This window comes from Copadichromis virginalis, linkage group LG19, assembly GCF_057382275.1.
Source record: "Copadichromis virginalis isolate Kocher_CV1m ecotype Utaka linkage group LG19, C_Virginalis_male_GT1.1, whole genome shotgun sequence".
Taxonomy (NCBI): domain Eukaryota; kingdom Metazoa; phylum Chordata; class Actinopteri; order Cichliformes; family Cichlidae; genus Copadichromis; species Copadichromis virginalis.
Window position 1 is genome coordinate 19,481,546 of NC_140636.1, and position 20,028 is coordinate 19,501,573.

General features: G+C 40.7%; 1 protein-coding gene across 6 annotated transcripts in view; it reads left to right on the forward strand.

The window, feature by feature from the left end:
- The window catches only part of sobpa (sine oculis binding protein homolog (Drosophila) a), a 69,990-nt gene that overhangs the window by 13,817 nt on the left and 36,145 nt on the right, over nt 1-20,028 (forward strand). For all 6 annotated transcript variants that reach the window (XR_014916945.1, XR_014916946.1, XM_085442476.1 and 3 more), the window contains 3 exons: nt 10,491-10,611; nt 12,181-12,390; nt 17,495-17,646. Coding sequence is in view for 4 of the 6 variants with exons in the window: in XM_085442476.1 (XP_085298602.1) it covers nt 10,491-10,611; nt 12,181-12,390; nt 17,495-17,646 (483 nt within the window). In the remaining 2 variants the exon portion in view is untranslated. The remainder of the gene's footprint in view (nt 1-10,490; nt 10,612-12,180; nt 12,391-17,494; nt 17,647-20,028) is intronic.

Genomic DNA, 20,028 nt, shown 5'->3' on the forward strand with positions numbered 1-20,028 from the left:
TGCGCTTCGAGTCTGTCAGCACTCTTCCTCTTTTCAGGTTATTGTTATGTAAGTTGCCCATAAATCTTCCTCTCCATTAAGGTTTTATTAATTATTCCAATAATTTTAAAGAGGCCATAGTGGGCTGGTTTACAGCTTTTCAATTTTATTTTTAGAATTTTACTGGAATATTATAGACTTCTTAATGTTCAAAAAAACAGACATTATTTTAAAAATAATACTCTGTCGTAGGCATGTTGTAGCACAGCTTTGAGTTTGTGTAGCTAATTTTTAAAAATTGTAATATTTAAAAAAATATCACCCTTTTAAATTCTGTAAAGGTTTATTAAGACTTCACACTAGTAGGAGAATAGCTACTTTGACAGGTGGCTTGTATTTTATTTGTATTTTCTGTGTCTTAAAATTAACATTAGATTATTTTTATACGTATCTGTGGCATGCATCCATACATAGAATAGGTACATCTTGCTAGCCATGGTTGCTAGTGTTTGTCCCAAGTCACTCAGGACTGCTCAGCAACCCCCTGACAAACACCAGTTGCTTTAGAGAAATGTGTATTCCCCTATTAGTATGCAAGTGGTTGCTGGGAGTCACTAGGTGAAACTGGTCACTAAGAAGTATACGTTGGTATATGGTGTATATGTGTGTATAGGTGTATGGTCCTAAACTGAAACTGAAATCCTTGCGATTGCTTTGGTTGCTAGTAGGGCTGGGTATCGTCACTGATTTCTAGAATCGATTCAATTCCGATTCACAAGGTCCCGAATCGATTCGATCCACGATTCGATTTAATTCGATTCGATTCGATTTAAATCTGGGAAATTTTGACAGTCAGAAATATTATAATTCAGATCAGTACATTTACATATTTTTGTATCAATAAAAAGGAAGCTGACACACGCAAGACTTTATCACAGGTGTGAGCGTCACAGCAGATGCCTTTGTGTCAAAGTAGCTGAAGATAAAACACAGAAAAACATGAAGGTGATTTTCCTGGCCTGGGATTTTATAAAATATTCTGCAGTACATCAAAAACGAAAGAAAACCATTAATCAACATATGAACATTACCTCTGAAGTTACAGCGGTTTTATTAGAGACACAGCGTTTTGCATTTTGAATAATTTTAAAAAGTTTAAATTTGTTCAGTATTGAACAGCAGAAATGAGGTTTTCTTTTCGGAAGAATGTAAAAGGGAAAAAAACAGCGGCTGACAGTGTTGTAAACAACAGTAGACTTGTGCGTAACAAGCAAGCGAATAATGAAGAAAGGGAAACTGTTCTTGAAGTACAGAGAGAGAGAGAGAGAGAGCTGTGCATCGCGGTGGAAGCAAAACAGTAAAAGTCAGAGTGAATACATGACGATGTTTATGTGAAGCGTTTGGATTAGGGCTGGGCGATATATCGAGTTTTTAAAAAATATCGATATATTTTCATACGAGATATAAGATGTGACAATATCGTTTATATCGATATAGTCTATGTTACGTTATAATTATACTTGTGGAGCCGCAGGTTTGCCTCTCTTTCGTCCACTTTTGTCTCTACGCAACGTTACTCGGCCTCGCCTCTCCTGCACTGAACACAACTCCCCCATAGCTTCACCTGCAGGCAATGACAAGATGAAAGCGGAAACTCTCCGTTAGCGAGTTACCGTGCGTGGGGCTGGATGGCGTCAACGTGTTAGCGAGCTAACCGCGCTAACGACATGCAGCCCAGAGGGGCTGCACGGCCTAAAATCCTTTCATTTTCTCAAAAATCGACAATGCGCCTTATGTATGAATTCTGGTTGTGCTTACTGACCGCGAACCGATTTTATGTGGTACACAGCGCTCAGCAATCTGTCAAAAAATGTTTTAATATGACTTTGCTAAGCTACGGAGCTGCACCGCTTGATGGATTGTCGGAGAATTACGGCTACAGAGGAGGAGCCTCGCGGAGTGATACGTACTGTGTGTGTATAAGGACCACAAATGGCACCTGTTCAGAGACGTGGTGCAGCTGTGAAATCTGTCTCTTTGTTATTATGCTCAGCTTCTATTAGTTTACATTTTGACTGCACAATTGTCAGCTTTTTGTTATGCACAAAAACAACATTGTTTTCTTTTATTTATGGACCATGATTATTTAATATATGCTGATAATTTATTTTTGAGTAATATCTACGCTGTATGTAAATAAAAGTGCCCGTGTGACATCTGGGACACAGTGTGACTAAGAACTCTCTTTTTGTTCTTAACTTATGGCTTAAAAAAAAAAAAAAATCGAGATATATATCTTATATCGCCATCCAGCTAAAAAATATCGAGATATGAATTTTGGGTCATATCGCCCAGCCCTAGTTTGGATCTTCTTTTGCTGCTGGTTTGGTCAATATTGTTTGGAGAGAGATCAAACTAACAGCTTTAGAATCGGCTCATAAAGGGCGTGAACACAAAGCGTGGACCCGCCGACAGATCAGAATCAGCGAGCTGTCGGCTTTCAGCCCCGACCGTGAGAAAGGCGACATCTAACTGATTCTGATCCGCAGGTCGCGCTGTGTGTTTAAGTCTATGTGCAGAATCCGTGTACCTGCTCTCATTTACTGTCTTAACTGTTTGGTGGTTCTTGAAATTTTGTGAGATGTCACCAGAGATTCTGGCATTTCGGGCAAAATAAATTTATATTAAAAAAATCGATTCAGGATTTTAATGAATCGATTTTACGTTATCCAAGCCAGAATCGATTTTAATCGATGAATCGATTATAAAAACCCACCCCTAGTTGCTAGCAGATTACATGGAAGACAGATTTTTCTGCAAATATCTTCCAACTACTCACTAAGTGATAGTGAAACCGAAACGTATCACATGAAAATGCTTGCTTAAAGGAGCTGCTCCTTTTAAAATGTCTGTTGCAGCAGTAAGGTGAATATTCTGTGTTTCAGGATTGCGCCATACTCTTTCAGATTTCTTTCATCCAAACATGTGACCAATTTCACCTAGCTACAGCCAGCAACTTCTCACCAGCTGGTTGGGGAATACAAATTAAGAAATTAATAAAACATGTTTAGTTAAAACTAAAGGAGGCGAAATTGTGACTATTTAATGGATGTGGAATGTGTTCACAGCGTGTCTTAGTGGGTGACAACAAGGTTATGTATTTAGCTGTCAGCACCTAACTTTAGCTCTGCTCAGGACGCAGTACTAAATCTGACTCCCAGGAACCTTCAGGCAGAAAAAGCACTGCTGTCACTCATCATTGTTCAAGCATTAGCGTCGTTACATCTGCACACATGAGCTGTCCTCATTAACAGCCTTCACTGCTTTAACCACCATTTTTAAAAAGCTCTGTGGCAAAAAAAAAAAAAAAAAAAAAAAAAATGCAGGCTGCGATTATGAATGTTTGGATTAGACTTTAATTACTGTAAATAATCACTGCAAATCCTTTCATTGTTGATGGTGATGCTGTCTAACCTTGACGCACACAGAGCTCCAGATGTGCGCTCACATGTGCTTGCATGCTAGGCCTGCAGGTATGTCATGCACATGGATGTTGTGCTTTGACTTCACCTGTTATTGATTTAAACTGTGCCCTGCACCTTTGTGCCACGCACTACCCACTGACCACCCCACCACAGCGGTATTTAATAACAGACAGATCGATAAATACTGTCATTCTTCATTAATAAAGCCATCCCTACATTTTGGCTTCTTTTAACTGCCACACAGGTCTTCTTGCACAGCACTGCAGAAAAACTATAGGCTCTGTGTGAACACAGCCAAACTGAGGTAAAACTGAGCCAAGAGTGGTGCTACTACTCTGTGGTACAAATACAACACATTATGAATTTCTCCATAAAATGCTTAGAAATGGCCCAAATGTGCTGATGAAGCAGGAGAAAATCTGCCTCTGTCACTCCTGTGTGTGCCACAGTGTCTCAAATATGCATGCTACAGTGAATGTTGTGTGTGTGAGAGCTCATTCCCACTTGTTTTTTCCCATGATATAATACATATAACACCACTGTAAGCAGTATTCAAACTGCAGTTATCATTGGTGATTGAGTTTGTATTAAGTAATTAAGCCGATGCATCTACCTGTTTTCTGCAGCTCCATGCACACCAGGCCACACTGTGTCAGAAGCCATCAAAGCAGACTCTTTCTTTTCTTTTCAAGAGCTGTACAGGGTATTTTATTGTGAAAGTAGACCACCCTACCTCCACCGAGATCCTCCAGATTCATTTTCTTTCCCAAATTAAATTCTACCCTTGGATACGGTCACTTTATCACCCACAAAAAAAACACAAATTGATGCTGCAGAGCTGCCTCCATGCTACTCTCTCCGGATAAATCTGGACTTGCCTAACTTTCTCTGTCTGATTACTTTGGTGTGAAACAACACAGGTCAGCATAGGCTGGTCAACACGAACCAATGAGCTGCAATGAGCTGATACCTCATCTTTCTACACCACCACAGGCTGTTGGAAGTCAGATGTTATTCAAGTGCATTTTTATTCCACGTGAGCCTTTCATGTACAGCTTTGTATCGAGTCTGAATGTGTTTTCCAGATCTGTGTGCGCCAAATCTTCCATATCAAGCATTTCTTTTCTTGGTTTTGCACAGGTGGTTTAAAAAGCAACATAGTGACCTTAAAAAGGTCATTAAAATGAACTCAAGACAGACAAGTTTTATTACAAGTCACATGAACTTCAATAGTAGATGCCAACACTGCAGTATTGTTTGGCCTGTTGATATGATGCTTTTAAACCACAGCTGCATAAATGCAAAAGATTCAAGGCAGCACGATGATGCTAATTGGTAGCTGAGCTCCTGATCATGGAGGAGGACAAATAAACAAACTCACAAGACATTTCATGCATTATACTAAGATATATAATGTAGAAAAGACAGTTATTCATTTTAATATGAATGTATACGTGGACAAAAACAGAGCTCAGGCTGTGACCCATACACCGCACAGTTAGTAGCCTAATTTTCCCATAAACTACATTCCCATCCAACAAACATCTAAACAAATGAACTAAAATAATGATTGCAACACTCCTTAGTTTAGACTTAAACTTTATCATTAATATTCTCATTACTCGAGAAGAAAACAAAGTACTGATTATTAAATCCTTAGCAGTGACCCTTATGACCTTTCCAAATCTAAAGGTGACCTTTCGCCATCACGCCCCTCAGCTTTTTGAACCACCTGCCTGAGGAGATAAAGCTCCATGACTTCCTTTATATCACTTATCAAAAAAAATTTTAAAGCTTTGTTTGACTTGTCTTTTATCAGCTCTTATTTTTAAATTATTTGAGCATTTTTCTGCTATAATTACTGTATTTTATTCTTTTAATGGTATTTATTAATTATTCTGGCATTATTCCACTTTTGCTTATCTGTCAGCCTCCCTATTTACACGTGCTTCTTAAATAATATTGTTATTATTAAAAGTAGAGTTACCTCATAAGAAAGTAATGTTAAGTTAAATGCACTAATCGCACTAGCTGCTGTATTTTTTTTCATCCATGTTGGTAACAATTGTGCATAATGTGAATTAAGGCTGGCTGTGAATGTCAGATGTGCTGGGTGGCACTGATTCACCCTGACATGATCGCCCTTGCTGTGTCGTATCGATAGGAGCTGTTTGTAATTGACATTTAACTGCTTGTTGTAGTGATTAATGAGTGACGCCTGCTGCCATGATGAAATCATATACAGAAAAATTGCAACTGACCATTAAATAATGAACCAGCACCTCTGATTGAGCATGTGGCAGTGCACCTCACAGTACTTTAAACTTTGAACTTAAAGTTTTTATTGTTATGAGAACATATGAATGCATTACCCTCACTATTTGGAAATAATCCCTTCAAAGTGCCAGCGTTCCCTCTATGCTGATAGTTTAGTGACCTGTGACTAATATCTTATCGCCAAGTCCAAAGAATTATGGCGGCTTTATTCTCGGTCACTGCTGAAGTCTGTTTCTAAAGGAAGAACATTTTCATCCATGTTTAGAGTCAATTGAAAGCTGAACCATTTACAATAGTTTACGGTTCAGTGATCAGACGCTTCTGGGACCGTTCCAGCTGAGAGGTGCATGGTGATAATGGGCTGTATGCATTAGCGGGGTTATGATTTTGTTTTGAGTATAGTGCTTATTGACTGTGTTGTGAGAGGATGTTATGGAGGAAATACTTTTTAATGTTTCACCTGCATTGAGTTTTATATATTCATATTCACACTCTCCCTGAATTACATCACAATTTGCTATGTCTGCGGTGACTGTTAGAACTTTATTGCTATGCTCAAATCAAGTTGGGTGACACTATGTCACAAGATGCAACTTATATCATTTACTGGACTGGACATTAACTGTGAAGTGTTATTTTCTGCTGTATTAATTGACTTAGTTTGTGTTTGTCCAGCACTTGGGAATGCACAGAGAATCTCCTTTGTCTATTGTTTCAGTCTTGGATTAGCCAAAGTTTCGAATACTGAAGTCAGTGCATTTTAAAGGAATCCATTTGCTCGTTTAACACAGCGTTTAACACAATAGTGCCCTGCAGACTGTTCACAAAGCTGAGGGATCTGGGACTTAACAGCCGTCTGTGTGCATGGGTGTTGGACTTCCTCACTGGCAGAACTCAGGTGGTGAGGGTGGGCAGGTGCTTCTCCAACAGCATCACCATCAACACAGGAGCACCTCAGGGATGTGTCCTCTCGCCACTGCTCTACTCCCTCTACACTTCAGACTGTGTGGCCACCCATGGCTCCAACACCATTGTGAAGTTTGCTGACGACACAGTGGTGTTGGGTGCCATCTCCAACAATGATGAGATGGCCTACATGGATGAAGTGAAGAATCTGGCATCGTGGTGCCAGGACAACCACCTCAAGCTGAACGTCAGCAAGACCAAGGAGCTGGTGGTGGACTTCAGGAGGGGTCAGCACAGAGACTACAAGCCCATTATCATCAATGGAGCTCCAGTGGAGAGGGTGCAGTCCTTCAAGTATCTTGGTGTCCACATCTCCTCAGACCTGACATGGGCTGCCCACATTCAGGTCCAGACCAAAAAGGCTAGGCAGCGCCTGTATCACCTACGACAACTGAGGAAGTTCAGGATCTCTCCAAAGATCCTCAGGATTTTCTATACAGGCGCTGTGGAGAGCATCCTCACACAGAACATGACATCGTGGTTTGGGAACAGCTGTGTGAAGGACCAAAAAGCTCTCCAGAGAGCTTCAGGACACCTACACCAGGAGATGCCGGACTAGAGCAGCGCAGATACTGAAGGACCCGTCCCATCCTGGCAACAAACTGTTCCAACTTCTGCAATCTGGTAGAAGGTTCCGCATCTTCCGGGCAAGGACAGAGAGACTCAAGAGGAGCTTCTATCCCCAAGCCATCCGTGCCCTAAACACACACACCCGCCCTCTCACATCATCTATAATTGACTGAGACAGGACTCTCTTCCAGACACTCTAAACCAAGGCACAATGTACATTTCAATTCCTTTAATTTTAAATATGTTTATATTGTCTATCCTGTAAAATAGTCAGATGTCTATTCTTATTAATGTACAGAATTCACCTGCTTGCTGCTACTACTGCACATTCACCCAGTGTATATACTACATATATATATATATATATATATATATATATATATATATATATATATATATATATATATATATATATATATATATATATATATATATCCATAGGTCCCTCATCCTATTCATATCAGCCACCTCCTCTATCTGCACGGTATGTACCACCGGCAGATAGAGGAGGTGGCTGATATCCAGAAATCCTACCAGTGGCTGGACAAAGCTGGACTGAAAGACAGCACAGAGGCACTAATCATGGCAGCACAAGAACAAGCTCTGAGCACAAGATCCATAGAGGCTGGGGTCTATCACACCAGGCAAGACCCCAGGTGCAGGCTGTGTAAAGATGCCCCAGAGACAATCCAGCACATAACAGCAGGGTGCAAGATGCTAGCAGGCAAGGCATACATGGAACGCCATAACCAAGTGGCCGGCATAGTGTACAGGAACATCTGTGCCGAGTATAACCTGGAAGTCCCGAGGTCAAAATGGGAGATGCCCCCAAGGGTGGTGGAGAATGACCGAGCTAAGATCCTGTGGGACTTCCAGATACAGACGGACAAAATGGTGGTGGCTAACCAACCGGACATAGTGGTGGTAGACAAACAGAAGAAGATGGCCGTAGTGATCGATGTAGCGGTTCCGAATGACAGCAATATCAGGAAGAAGGAACACGAGAAGCTGGACAAATACCAAGGGCTCAGAGAAGAGCTCGAGAGGATGTGGAGGGTGAAGGTAACGGTGGTCCCCGTGGTAATCGGAGCACTAGGTGCGGTGACTCCCAAGCTAGGCGAGTGGCTCCAGCAGATCCCAGGAACAACATCGGAGATCTCTGTCCAGAAGAGCGCAGTCCTGGGAACAGCTAAGATACTGCGCAGGACCCTCAAGCTCCCAGGCCTCTGGTAGAGGACCCGAGCTTGAAGGATAAACCGCCCGCAGGGGCGTGCTGGGTGTTTTTATATATATATATATATATATATATATATATATATATATATATATATATATATATATATATAATGTTTTTCCTCTACACCCCCCCCCCCCCCCCCCACCTCTGTTTTCAAAGTAAATGGATCACAGATTTATATTAAAACAAGCCAGTATTGATCTTCTCATCTATCTCTTGACAGGAAAGAGGATGTTAAATGTGTCCTTTATCAGTCTTTATACTCTCATGCTAAGGACCAAAACAGTGTTCAAGGGCTATAAACTATCCATCCAGTCAATTTTGAGATATGGAGCCAGCTGTCATGGGTGAGGCAGGATACACTGTGGACAGGTCGTTAGCTTGTCGCAGGGCTAATACACAGAAACTGACCATTCAGTCTCACATTCACACATCCGGTCAGTTTAGAACAACCAATTAATAATCCAATGCATGTCTTTGGGCCGTGGGAGGAAGCCAGATTACCCAGAGAGAGCCCACACAAGCATTGGGAGAACATGCAACATGCACAAAAAAAAGGCCTAAGCCTGGATTTGGACCAGGGACCTTCTTTTTACAATAAGAAGATCCACTCGGCCACTGGCTGCCAATTCTAAAAGGCGGCCTTTTCCCTAAACCAATCAAAGAGCAAGTAAAACTGTGTCTGATAACAAAAACAAGGTGAAAAAATTTAATGAAAAGGGTACTACAGAGGGCACAAACCCCAGCTTCCTGGGTTAAAGTGTTGTGACTTTAACATTCATGCCATGGATGAATGCACAGAGGTAGGCCTCTGCTGCCTCAGTCTGGGTGATAGGTTAAAACTTTCCATCTGGCTACTGTCACTCCAAAAACCAATGAGTAAGAGTGCATTTGCATTCATATGTTTCTGCAGAGCCAAAAAGAAGGAGACACAGTGTTTTGGTACTTTTTGATTTGCAAATTAATTTACCGGGTTGAAAAGGGTCGACTAAATCACCACTGCAGATATGTTTGTTGAACCCAATCAGCCTCGTAGTGCAGCACCAACAGTGATCCAGGTAAATAGGTTAAAATAAGAGACCAAGAAAGAGCAAGGGAGGTTAACATTTTGATGTGAGACTGGGTTGTTTGAGTGTAAGTGAGGTTCCTATCTCCAAGGAAGACTTATTTTTGGGTTTCTTAGCATTGAATGACATAACTGAGGGAATCAAGAGCCATTTAAGTGATGCGGGGAAGCTGTTTTAGCTGATCAGAAAATCTCAAAGACCAGCAACAGCATAAAAAAACATTAGTCTGTCCCTTATCTGCACTGTTACTGTGTCTTTACTGTACTGTACTGTTCCAGTTACTGTAAATTGATACATTTTCTATGCTGGTTACCATTCTGTGATAGGGTTCCCATTCTCTTTATTACACTCTGATAAGATCCTCCTCTTTTATTGTGCAGTGATAGGGGCTATTAGTTCAGCTGGCTGCACACTGCAGCGTTTGGACAGGAGTTTGCCCCAATTAGGTTGACCTGTACTTATGAAGAGGACATGCAGTGAAAACTCCACATTGCAGTTTTCTCTTGACACAGAGTTAAAATTTTGAGTGGGATCACAATGTCTCTCCTTAATTAGCTGAAGAAATGTGGACAAATCTAAAGAGCGAGTCAAGGTCTCAAGAGAGGCGCAAAAAAATGCAACAAAATACCAGATTGCTGCATTAGCATTTGTAACAAATGACCTCAAACCTCATTTATCTTCTTCTTGTTCCAGCTTGGGTAACATTAATATTTCATGTGAAAATTTACTTTTTTTAAAAAAGAAAAAAAAGAAGAAGTTTCTGACCTTTAACTTGCTATTATTTGACTTTTACTATATCGCTGCTCATTAGTATTGTATCACTGTGTATAATTAAAGCGGGCTGACAATTATTTTTTAAGCCCGACTGTCCCTATATAAAGAGCTTTGTTCCTTCTCTTTGTGTTGCAGAGTTTTGCAGAGAACACCATGAATGAGCTGCTGGGCTGGTACGGTTATGACAAGGTGGAGCTGAGAGACTCTGACAGCCTGGAAATAGGGGAGACACCACAGCACATCTCTGTCCTCAAAGGTATACAGCTTTAGTGGAAAATATGATCAGATCATGTTTCATGATCTGATCATACAGGCATGTTGTTTCTGTGTTAACAGGCAAGCCTTATTATGGAGCCATCAGCAGATTTCTGTACTTACTTTTGTCCTTACTGGATTTTGGTGCCATATAAATAAAACTGAATTGAATTCAACTGAAATCTAGTCAATATAACCAATATAGCCTGAATATAAATGATGGGTGTAATCTCTGGTTTCTGTGGTCCCTTTCTAAATACCTAACTTTACTTTATTTCCTGATTTTCTGGAGAGGTCCAGTTCAGTGAGCAAACAGCTGGTGAGCAAATCACCTTACACTCAAAGTGTCTTTGCCCCTAATTCAATTCAATTCAATTCAATTTAATTCAATTCAATTCAATTCACTGCCAAATTACAACAACAGTCGCCTCAAGGTGTTTTATATTTTAAGGTAGAGACTCTACAGTAATCCAGAGAAAACCCCCAACAATCCGCTCACTCTCTACGAGCAAGCATATGGCAACAGTGGGGAGGAAAAACTCCCTTTCTATAGGAAGACACCTCTAGCAGAACCAGGCTCAGGGAGGCGTGGCCATCTGCCACAACCAATTGGGGATGAGGGGAGGGAGACAGGACAAAATACTCTTCCCTGTGGAAGAGAGCCAGAGATTAATAATAAGTAATGATTCGAATTCTGTATAAGTGAGTGAAATAGTTGAGTGAAGAAGAAACACACAGTGCATTATGGGAAGTCTCCATTAACCTAGGGCTATAGCAGCATAACTAAAAGACGATTCACCCGTGATTTGATCCAGCATTAATTATATGCTTTATAAAAAAGGAAAGTTTTAAGCCTATATAGAGTTTTACAAGGCTGTAAACAGGTTTATTTTAGCTTTCAAATCATACTTTTAAGGATTTCATCCTATTGGAACTGAGTCGCCTTTGGAGCCAGCCTCAATTGGCCACTAGAGGAACTGCAGTTTTTGGCACTTCCACTTTGGCTGCTTTTTAATGGGTTGTCATATTTACAAGATGTTTAAACTCTTTTAATGTCTTCTGAAAATCTAACTTTCCTTTTTTATAAATCTACTTGCCAATCTACTTGCCATTTACAAGATGTTTAAACTCTTTTAATGTCTTCTGAAAATCTACTTGCCAAATCTTTTGTGCAGCATAATCTTTTAATCTGCTACATGTGCTCAGAGCTGAATAACTTTGTAAACTTTTAACTGCTGTTTGGTGCTGTGCAGGTTGTGCACTTTAGGTTTAATGCAGCTTGTTCAACCTGCTGCAGCCTGAAAAGAGAAATCACACTAAAACAAACATTAAAGTTGTACGTTTACAACCAAAACAATGAGCTGAGTGATGCTACGTCAGTTGATTTCAGAGAGGTCTGGATTTAACTTAAAATCCAGTCATTTTTGAGTATTTTTGCTTCTACATTGGTGGAAAATATTGAGTCATAATTTAGGTGAATCCTGGGCATTTACACTCAGAGTATTTGCAGCAAATGCTGCTCATTAGTTGGTCAGTAAATGCTTTATTTTACTTAACTTTTCCCATCTAGAAAACTCGTTGCCAAAAATCCCAGCTTCAACAGAGAACAGTGAAGGCTCTCCGGATCGAGCCAACAGCTTTCATTCGTTGCCAGCCTCCAGGAACGGACTCACAGAGACCTCCACCACGCCGTCCACCTCCACGCCCAGCACCAAGGAGCATGGCAACCTGCCCATCATGGTCCCCATGATCCCTCCGCCACTGATCAAGCCCCCTGCAGGTACAGAGCACTAATGCCATTTTGGAGAGATTAATGCAGCAGATTAATTGATAAAGTAGTTTAGACTTGCATGTAAGTATGCATGCATGCATGTCCTTGATTTTTCAAGAGCAGTAAAACGTGATGCCTTCTAGAAATAGGAAAAAACAGTTTAAAAGTTGGCACACCAGCCACATCACAGCTTGTGTAGAAAGTTACAACTGTTTTCTGCTTTTATGTTATGAGGAAGGTTACTTATTAAATTTGCAAAAAGATCAAGGTCATTTTCAACCCATCGCTGATTGCTAATATATTCACTCAAATGCCTGAAAGCAAGCAAACACACACACACACACACACACACACACACACACACACACACACACACACACACACACACACACACACACACACACACACACAAACACAGAACAGTTGTGTCTCCAGTCTGAAAGAAGAAATGTCATAGACTTAAACCACACCTGCTTTCCAGACAGACCGGGTTGCAATGAAGATACCTAAATGCTGATTCCCCAGCACTTAGCATGGAAACTCAGGATTTATGCAGTTATGAAGGTTTCGGTTTGTGCAATGGTCTGAAAGCCTTCGTATCAGAGCAGAGGCAGGCGACTAATGAGCTAGCTACCTGCTGTACACCTTGTTTTTCTCCACCTGCCCAAGTGTCAATATTACCCCATCAAGTCTCTGAGGAAATGTCCACGTTACTCGGCCAGACAGAGGGCTTCATTATCCCTTGCGTCTGCTGTGGACAGGAGGCTGGTACGCCCCGGCGAAGGGAGCAAGCCTCCTTGGCATCGCCCAAGAGGAGTCCCCGCTGGCCCTGCCTAGGCGGGGAAACAGATGGTGCGGTCCCACTTAAAGCCCACCAGCACCAACTAACTACCCGGCCAATACCTCCCTCAACTCCCCCACCCTCCAGCTCCACACATACACTGAATTATTCATGTGCCCCCGCAAAATCCGACAAAGGACCTTTTGAGGTGCAGGTACGGCGAATGACGGTGGCATTTAGTACGGAGGCTGCATAATTACTGGCATGTTTTTTTTCCCTGCTCATGCAGATGTGAGTGTTTTCAGATGAGCTTGTAGGATGTGCCAGGATGTGGGAAGGCGAAAACAACTCCACCTCAAGATGTCTCTTTGTGTGAAAATGTTGAGATACTGTGAAAGATGTTGTGATTTCATATTGGCCTTCGATCCTGATCATTATGCTGCGGTGCATGCATTTTTTCGAGCAACGTACAAACCCTGATCCACCCACTCAGTCAGCTTAGAATTAAGATATTTTGTCTTTTTTCTCTAATCGCTGCAGTGGGCAGCTATTCAGATAGACACAAAAAGGCAGAGAGAGTATAGGAATGAGAGCAGAGGGGAAGCTAAGCCATAAAATATGCATGTTGGGTCTGCTATGCTGTCTTTAGTGCCCCAGGGAGTTATTCCTTTAATTGTGAGTTAGTCTTTACTTAAAATCTGATGGCCCTGTAGATCCATTAAGCTCCACAAGAGGTGAAAAGCCTGGCCAGCGTGCGATAGGGAGGTGAACAGAGGTGAAAGACTAATGGGCCTGCGTTTTTTCGCCCTCACACCCACGTATAGTCATAATGTGATAATTGGGAGATACTGGAGGGAATCTCGGAGGATCTCTCTCATTTCAGCAGCAGCGGCACTAAAAGCCCGCAGCTCATCATCAGCAGTCACAGTTTACCGCAGAAGAGGCATTTCGCTGTCACTGAGGGTCTGTTAAAATAATTTGTTGACCACACAGCAACGCGGCAGCTGCATGCAATACAATTACATTCACGGTTAAACAAGGGAATACATTTGTTGTTGTCATAAACATGATTTCGAGAATTAAAAGGGGAATGTGAGGGGGTCAGCTGCAGCTGTACTGTTTCATTTTCCTTATTTTCTGTCATATATACTGTAACAATGCTTGGTGCTCATATTAAACACGCCAAACAGCATATATCCTGGAGTCCTATGAGCCAAAAGCTCAGGCTTCAGAATATTCTTAACCCTCCTTTTTGTTCTCTATGCTTGCATCTAAATGATGTCATAGAGATGTGATTTTTCTAATATGATTGACTGATTATGATTGATTTCTAATGATAACTGTGAATGCAGTAGCTCTACTCACCAGCAGTTCAAGTCATCAGTTTGCGAGAGGCAGCCAATCAGTAGAAAGTTAGCCTTAATGGGAAAGGAGCTAAATCAGCTTCAGCCAGAGAATGAACTAATGTGCTGCTCCGAGGCTCTGTATGAGATAAACGAGAACTATTTTGAACTATGAATTATGCAAAGCTACTCTACTAGAGTCCAAGAATAACAATACCTAGAAATTACCATAACGGGTCCCCTTTACCAGACAGATGAGCCCTGGATACCTTTTAAAAATCCTTTTTTAAAAATCTTTTTTATCCCAGAATAAGCAGAAGTCAAGATCACTATATCTCACTGTAAACTGTGGTAGGCCGTTAAATGTGGCCTAAATCCACACACTTAAAATAATACTTTATTTTTATTTATGAGTCAGTCCCAGAACAGAAATTTTCATTATGTGCTAATATAATGTAAAAATGCTGCATACTACTGTAATTATCACTATGTAGCACCTTAATTCTGCCTGTTATTTTTTATCCCCATGTGGCCTACATGTCCCTGCCTCTACTATTTGTTTTTTAGCCCCAATGGGGCTCAAACAAAACATCCTGAAACAGTCTACACTGCAAATAATAACAAAGTCAGAAAGTGAATTTCACTTGTAGCACTCAGGACAACTTACACAACTGCTATTTCAACATGAAAACTACCACTAACTAGATAAAAGGCAAATTCAATTCAGTCTCATTTATATGGCACCAAACCAGAAAAATGATCACCTCAGTGTGCTTATTGTATGCTAAAGACCCTACAATATTAAAAAGGAAACCCCAACAATCAGATGACCACTTATGAGCAAGAACTTGTAACTAACGTCAGGCTCAGTTGGGGGAAGTCATCTGCCACAAACCGGTTGGGGGTGAGGAGAAAGTGAAGTGTCAAACACATGCCTGATCAAACTTCTCTACAAAGGTCAGATCTGCAGTTTATTATTTCAGCTTGTTGAATTGCAGTTATGCATCATATCTGCTGTCTGTGCAGTTAGAAAGCCTCGTCTCTAAATGAATTGTTACATGCAGTTTGTTTGCAATTGATATTGCAGTTGCTGTGATGGACGGATAGAGAAGATCCAGCCACACTCATATATGAAAAGATAAGCTCTAATCTGACCATGATTCACTGCATCGCTCACAGTTAGATCATGCGGCCTGTGGTGCAATAAAGCATTATACAAAGCTGATTTATTTTTACATGTTTATTGACTCTTATAAAAGTCTGCTGCTGATCTCAGTAAATGGAAATGGATGTCCCCTTCCCAGTGTGGATACAAGAGGGCGACACACTGCAGACAGTGCTCTGCAGGAAATGCAGAAAAAAAGTAACATCAAACAGATTGTTTTCTTCTACTAATCTACTGTGGTGTCATTTTCATTCATTCGTCCTTTAAACTGACAGTATTTTTGTGCTGTTGCATACTAGGAATATAGCGCATATTAATGTCATTTAAAAAAATATATATTACAATGTTATTGTAAACACTGTGGTTATATTTTTAAGGGCTGAACTCCATTAGTTAAAGTGTATAAATGTTACAATGAGAGCAGTAATAAATTCTAAGTATTCCATAAGGCTTCAGAGTATGTAGGATTTTTCTGGCTCCTGAATTATTTTTCTGAGGGGGGAGAAAAAATATCCCACACACCATCCAAATGTGAACGGTGAAAGGGTTCAAAGAAGCCAAACTAGTCTTTGTTACCAGGCTGTAAGCATGTTTATTTCTCTTGTAAGGTTCAAGATTGACTCACTTCTGTGAGACATTAGAGGAACTGCACTTCCATGTTGGCTTTGTTTCTTGCGTGTCCGCTTGGAGAGAGCGTAGTCGGCAACACACATAACCCAGAAGTGGTACCTTGAATAGCGCTTTTCTACTATAAGTGAGCACTCAAAGCAAACCTTATGCATCGAGTGACACACATTCACTTTTTTCCTGTACATAAGACCGACAACCTTCTGAATGGTACCGTACTGTACAAAGTCCCAGAAGTTCCGATTTCTTCCTGTCTAGATTTCAAATGCTACACATTTCAAAATGAAGACATATCAGTGTGGATACGGCCCAAAGTGTGCCTGTTTATTTAGCAGTTAACAGACATCCTATAGCTCCAGTCTTTGCTGAAACACCATAACCTTAATCTTGTTGTGAACCTGTAATGTGAATATATGTTTATCACAGCGACTGTCCTTGTGGGCTAAATTTGTATATGTATTCAGTTTTTCCCCTCATGTTTTTTAATTTTGTTCTTTTTCTTCCTTTCCTCTGCCCTAAAAGTGCTCTCGTCATGAATAATTTGGGAATTACAAAAATAAAAATAAAGTGTGGTTTCACATTAGGTTTTACTGTTTATATAGAGACGGTGGAAATCAGGCTTGTGTAACACGGAAAACTTTTAACTCATGTGTTCCATTTGTGTGAAACACGCCTCACCAAACTTACACCTTTGATGGCACAAACTATCAAGAGGACGCTACACCTCACAGAGACTCCTGCGTCATCTTCAGCAGCAGCAGAATACATGCTTTTGTCCCTTCAAGTTCTCTAATACCCACAGAGCACAGCCATAAACAAGCATTTTCCCATATCCCAGGCTCATCTGTTGTGGCTACATTTATCCATGGCAGGGCTTCATTATAAATCCTGCAGTGGTTTTGTGGCTTGAGTCTTGAAAAGTTTTATCCAGTTGAGCAGCTGGGCTTCATCAGTGGAATTAATGCCTTTATGGTTTGTGTGTTTAATACGTGTAGTTGCATACTTTGTCCCTGCTGTGCACTTTTTACCTTCCATATAGGATAGGTTGTAATCAGTATCAGGCTCACTTTGATTACAGAATTTGAGAATTGTACCACAAGGTTATTTTATTGGACATCGTATTAGAATATAGTAAAAGCCCTTGGTGTAAAGAGCACATCATAATGCTCATTTCATTACCTCTCCTTTTCTCTGTAGACGAGGATGCGTCCAATGTGCAGATCATGTGCGCCTGGTGCCAGAAGGTCGGCGTCAAGCGCTATTCTCTGAGCATGGGGAGTGAGCTGAAGAGCTTCTGCAGTGAGAAATGCTTCGCTGCCTGCCGCAGAGCCTATTTTAAGAGAAACAAGGTAACATCCCTTCCTTGTCAACAGCTTGACTCTTTAATATGATGTATTTTAGACACTTTTCAGAGACTTTGTGTTACAAATCTACTGGTGAGACCCAGAGAAGAAAGTGAAATCCCCTCCCCCCCAACAAATATCGCGATAGGTCTGCAATTGTTAGTATGATAGGAATGGTTACTGGGTATAGTGTGAATTGGTTTAATAGTGGTCATCATCTCAGAATGTGTACATGTTCCACTCTGAACAATACTGATGCTTGGTCAGGGTACCAACCCCCCCCCCCCCCCCCCCCCTCCCCTTTAGCCTCATTTTCTCACAGTATCATTTCTCCTTAAAGTGAACTAAAATTTGAAGAAAATGTGTATTTCCTGGCCAAGTGGTTGCTAGAAGTTGCTAGCAGTCACCATGAAATCTTAGACTTACCCCTATTCCTGCAGGCTTAGAGTGACATCCTTAATAACTGTTAGTCGTTAGGAAAAACAGTGTTTTTCACAGCCATTTGGCAAGTGGTTGCTGGAGGTTGTTGGTGGTCACAAAGAGATTTACTGTGCTGCACTGAAAACCTCTTCAGTAGTTTTTGCAGGTTGCATGGTAAAAGATGCCAACTTGTTTGCAAGCACTAAACTACTTGCAAGCATTAATGAAACTGCAAACTTCTTCAAAGTAAAAGTTACCCTTTTAAATTAAAACATTTTACTTTGATAGAAAATCTTCTCCATTTCAGTTTTGGTGCAGCAGTTTTTGTTACTAATTTCCCCCAGCGACTGCCAGCAACATTTTGCCAACAGGCTGAGGAATAAACACTTTTCCCTAGCAACTGGAGGTTGCCAGAAGTTTACCAACCAGTCTCCTGGCCTGTATGACTTGCAACCTAACATCTTGATTCTATTCACACATTATGTATCTGTTTTACTGTTAGAAGCAGAGTATCAGCAATTAATATGGTTCCCAAAAACTAGAATATCACCCATCAAGCCTTTCATCTTATTAACACACCATATTCTGCCGTATGTGAAAAGCTTCATCTTATCAACCTAAATTGTGACTTGGTGCAACAAAAGGTTAAATCTTGTTTAAAAATGGCACATTTTTGGCTACAAACCACATTAGCAATTATCAAAGTTGTTATTGTGTTGCCATCCCTCCCCCTCCAGTTACTGTAGTTAAATACTCTCCTTTCTCTCTTGTACCAAAGCTTGGATTTATAAGGAATTATACCGTGAGTATGATGTTTTACTCTCCTGCTTGTCTGTCCTAAAATCATTCAAACATAATCACTCTTCAAGCACTGCACTGAAGCAGGAACCATAGGGGAGCACTTAGACTACGTCTCTTCATTTCAGTTAGTGAGATTCAATTTTTTTTTTTTATGACACTTTTTCCCCAAAGCATGACAATCAAATTGAGCCTTGCATCTACTGTACTGTTGTATGTTTTTAATTTTTTACCTTTGACACTTCAGCTCATTTGCTTTCATAGCGAGTTTGTAGTTTTCATTGTACTGAATGTTGATTCTGTTGATGTCAAGGAGTCTGACGTGGTGAATCCTCGCAGGGGAATATGTGACAGTTACAAAAAGCTATGAGTCTTTATATCAGATCAAAACGCTTCTTTTGAACTGGTTTTATTTTGATGTCTGAGCTCCAGAGGAGGTCAGGAAAAAAAGCACGTACAGGTATGTGTCACGCGGTATGCAGCAAAGTAGGTGAGGCAGCTTCATATCTATCAGAGCTCAATCAGAGAGGCTGTAAACAGGACATCAAATACAAGATTCATCGCTGTGAAGGAAGCCCCCTGCTATGAATCAGTGGGAGGGGGCCTTGTGTGAAATTATCCAGAAATGAAAGGCAGTTTATGTAAAGTGTACATATACATCAAAGAAACAGAGTTAATAGAAAATATAGTTTGCACACGCCCCATATAATACATTTTGGAGGCCTCGGTAGGTTTTGTAATTCCGGAATATCTCCTCTGTCAGACTGCTCAAAAGAAAATGTCCAAAATACAAATTTAAATCTTACTTTACACTTTGGAGGTTTATGCAAATTAGTGCATGTTTAATGAGATTAGACCACATTTGCAAATGTAACCTTCAAGTGACCAAGTGGAGTCATTTATGATCCCGGTCGTATAGTTATATGTGCTGTTGTGAAACGATTCCTGACGTGACTTTGTCAGTCTATTGTCAGCTCACTGGTGTGGCAAAGATACCGGAAAGTCGTGTGAGGTCATTTATAGCCCAGGAAATACATGCACTAAAAAAAACTATTGTAATACTCCACTTCTGATCACTACACTGTAATCTTTTGCAGTGAACTCTGGATAACAGACTGTGAGTAGAAATATCTACAGCTGCAGGAGGAGCAGTAGATCTCCCTTGAGGTA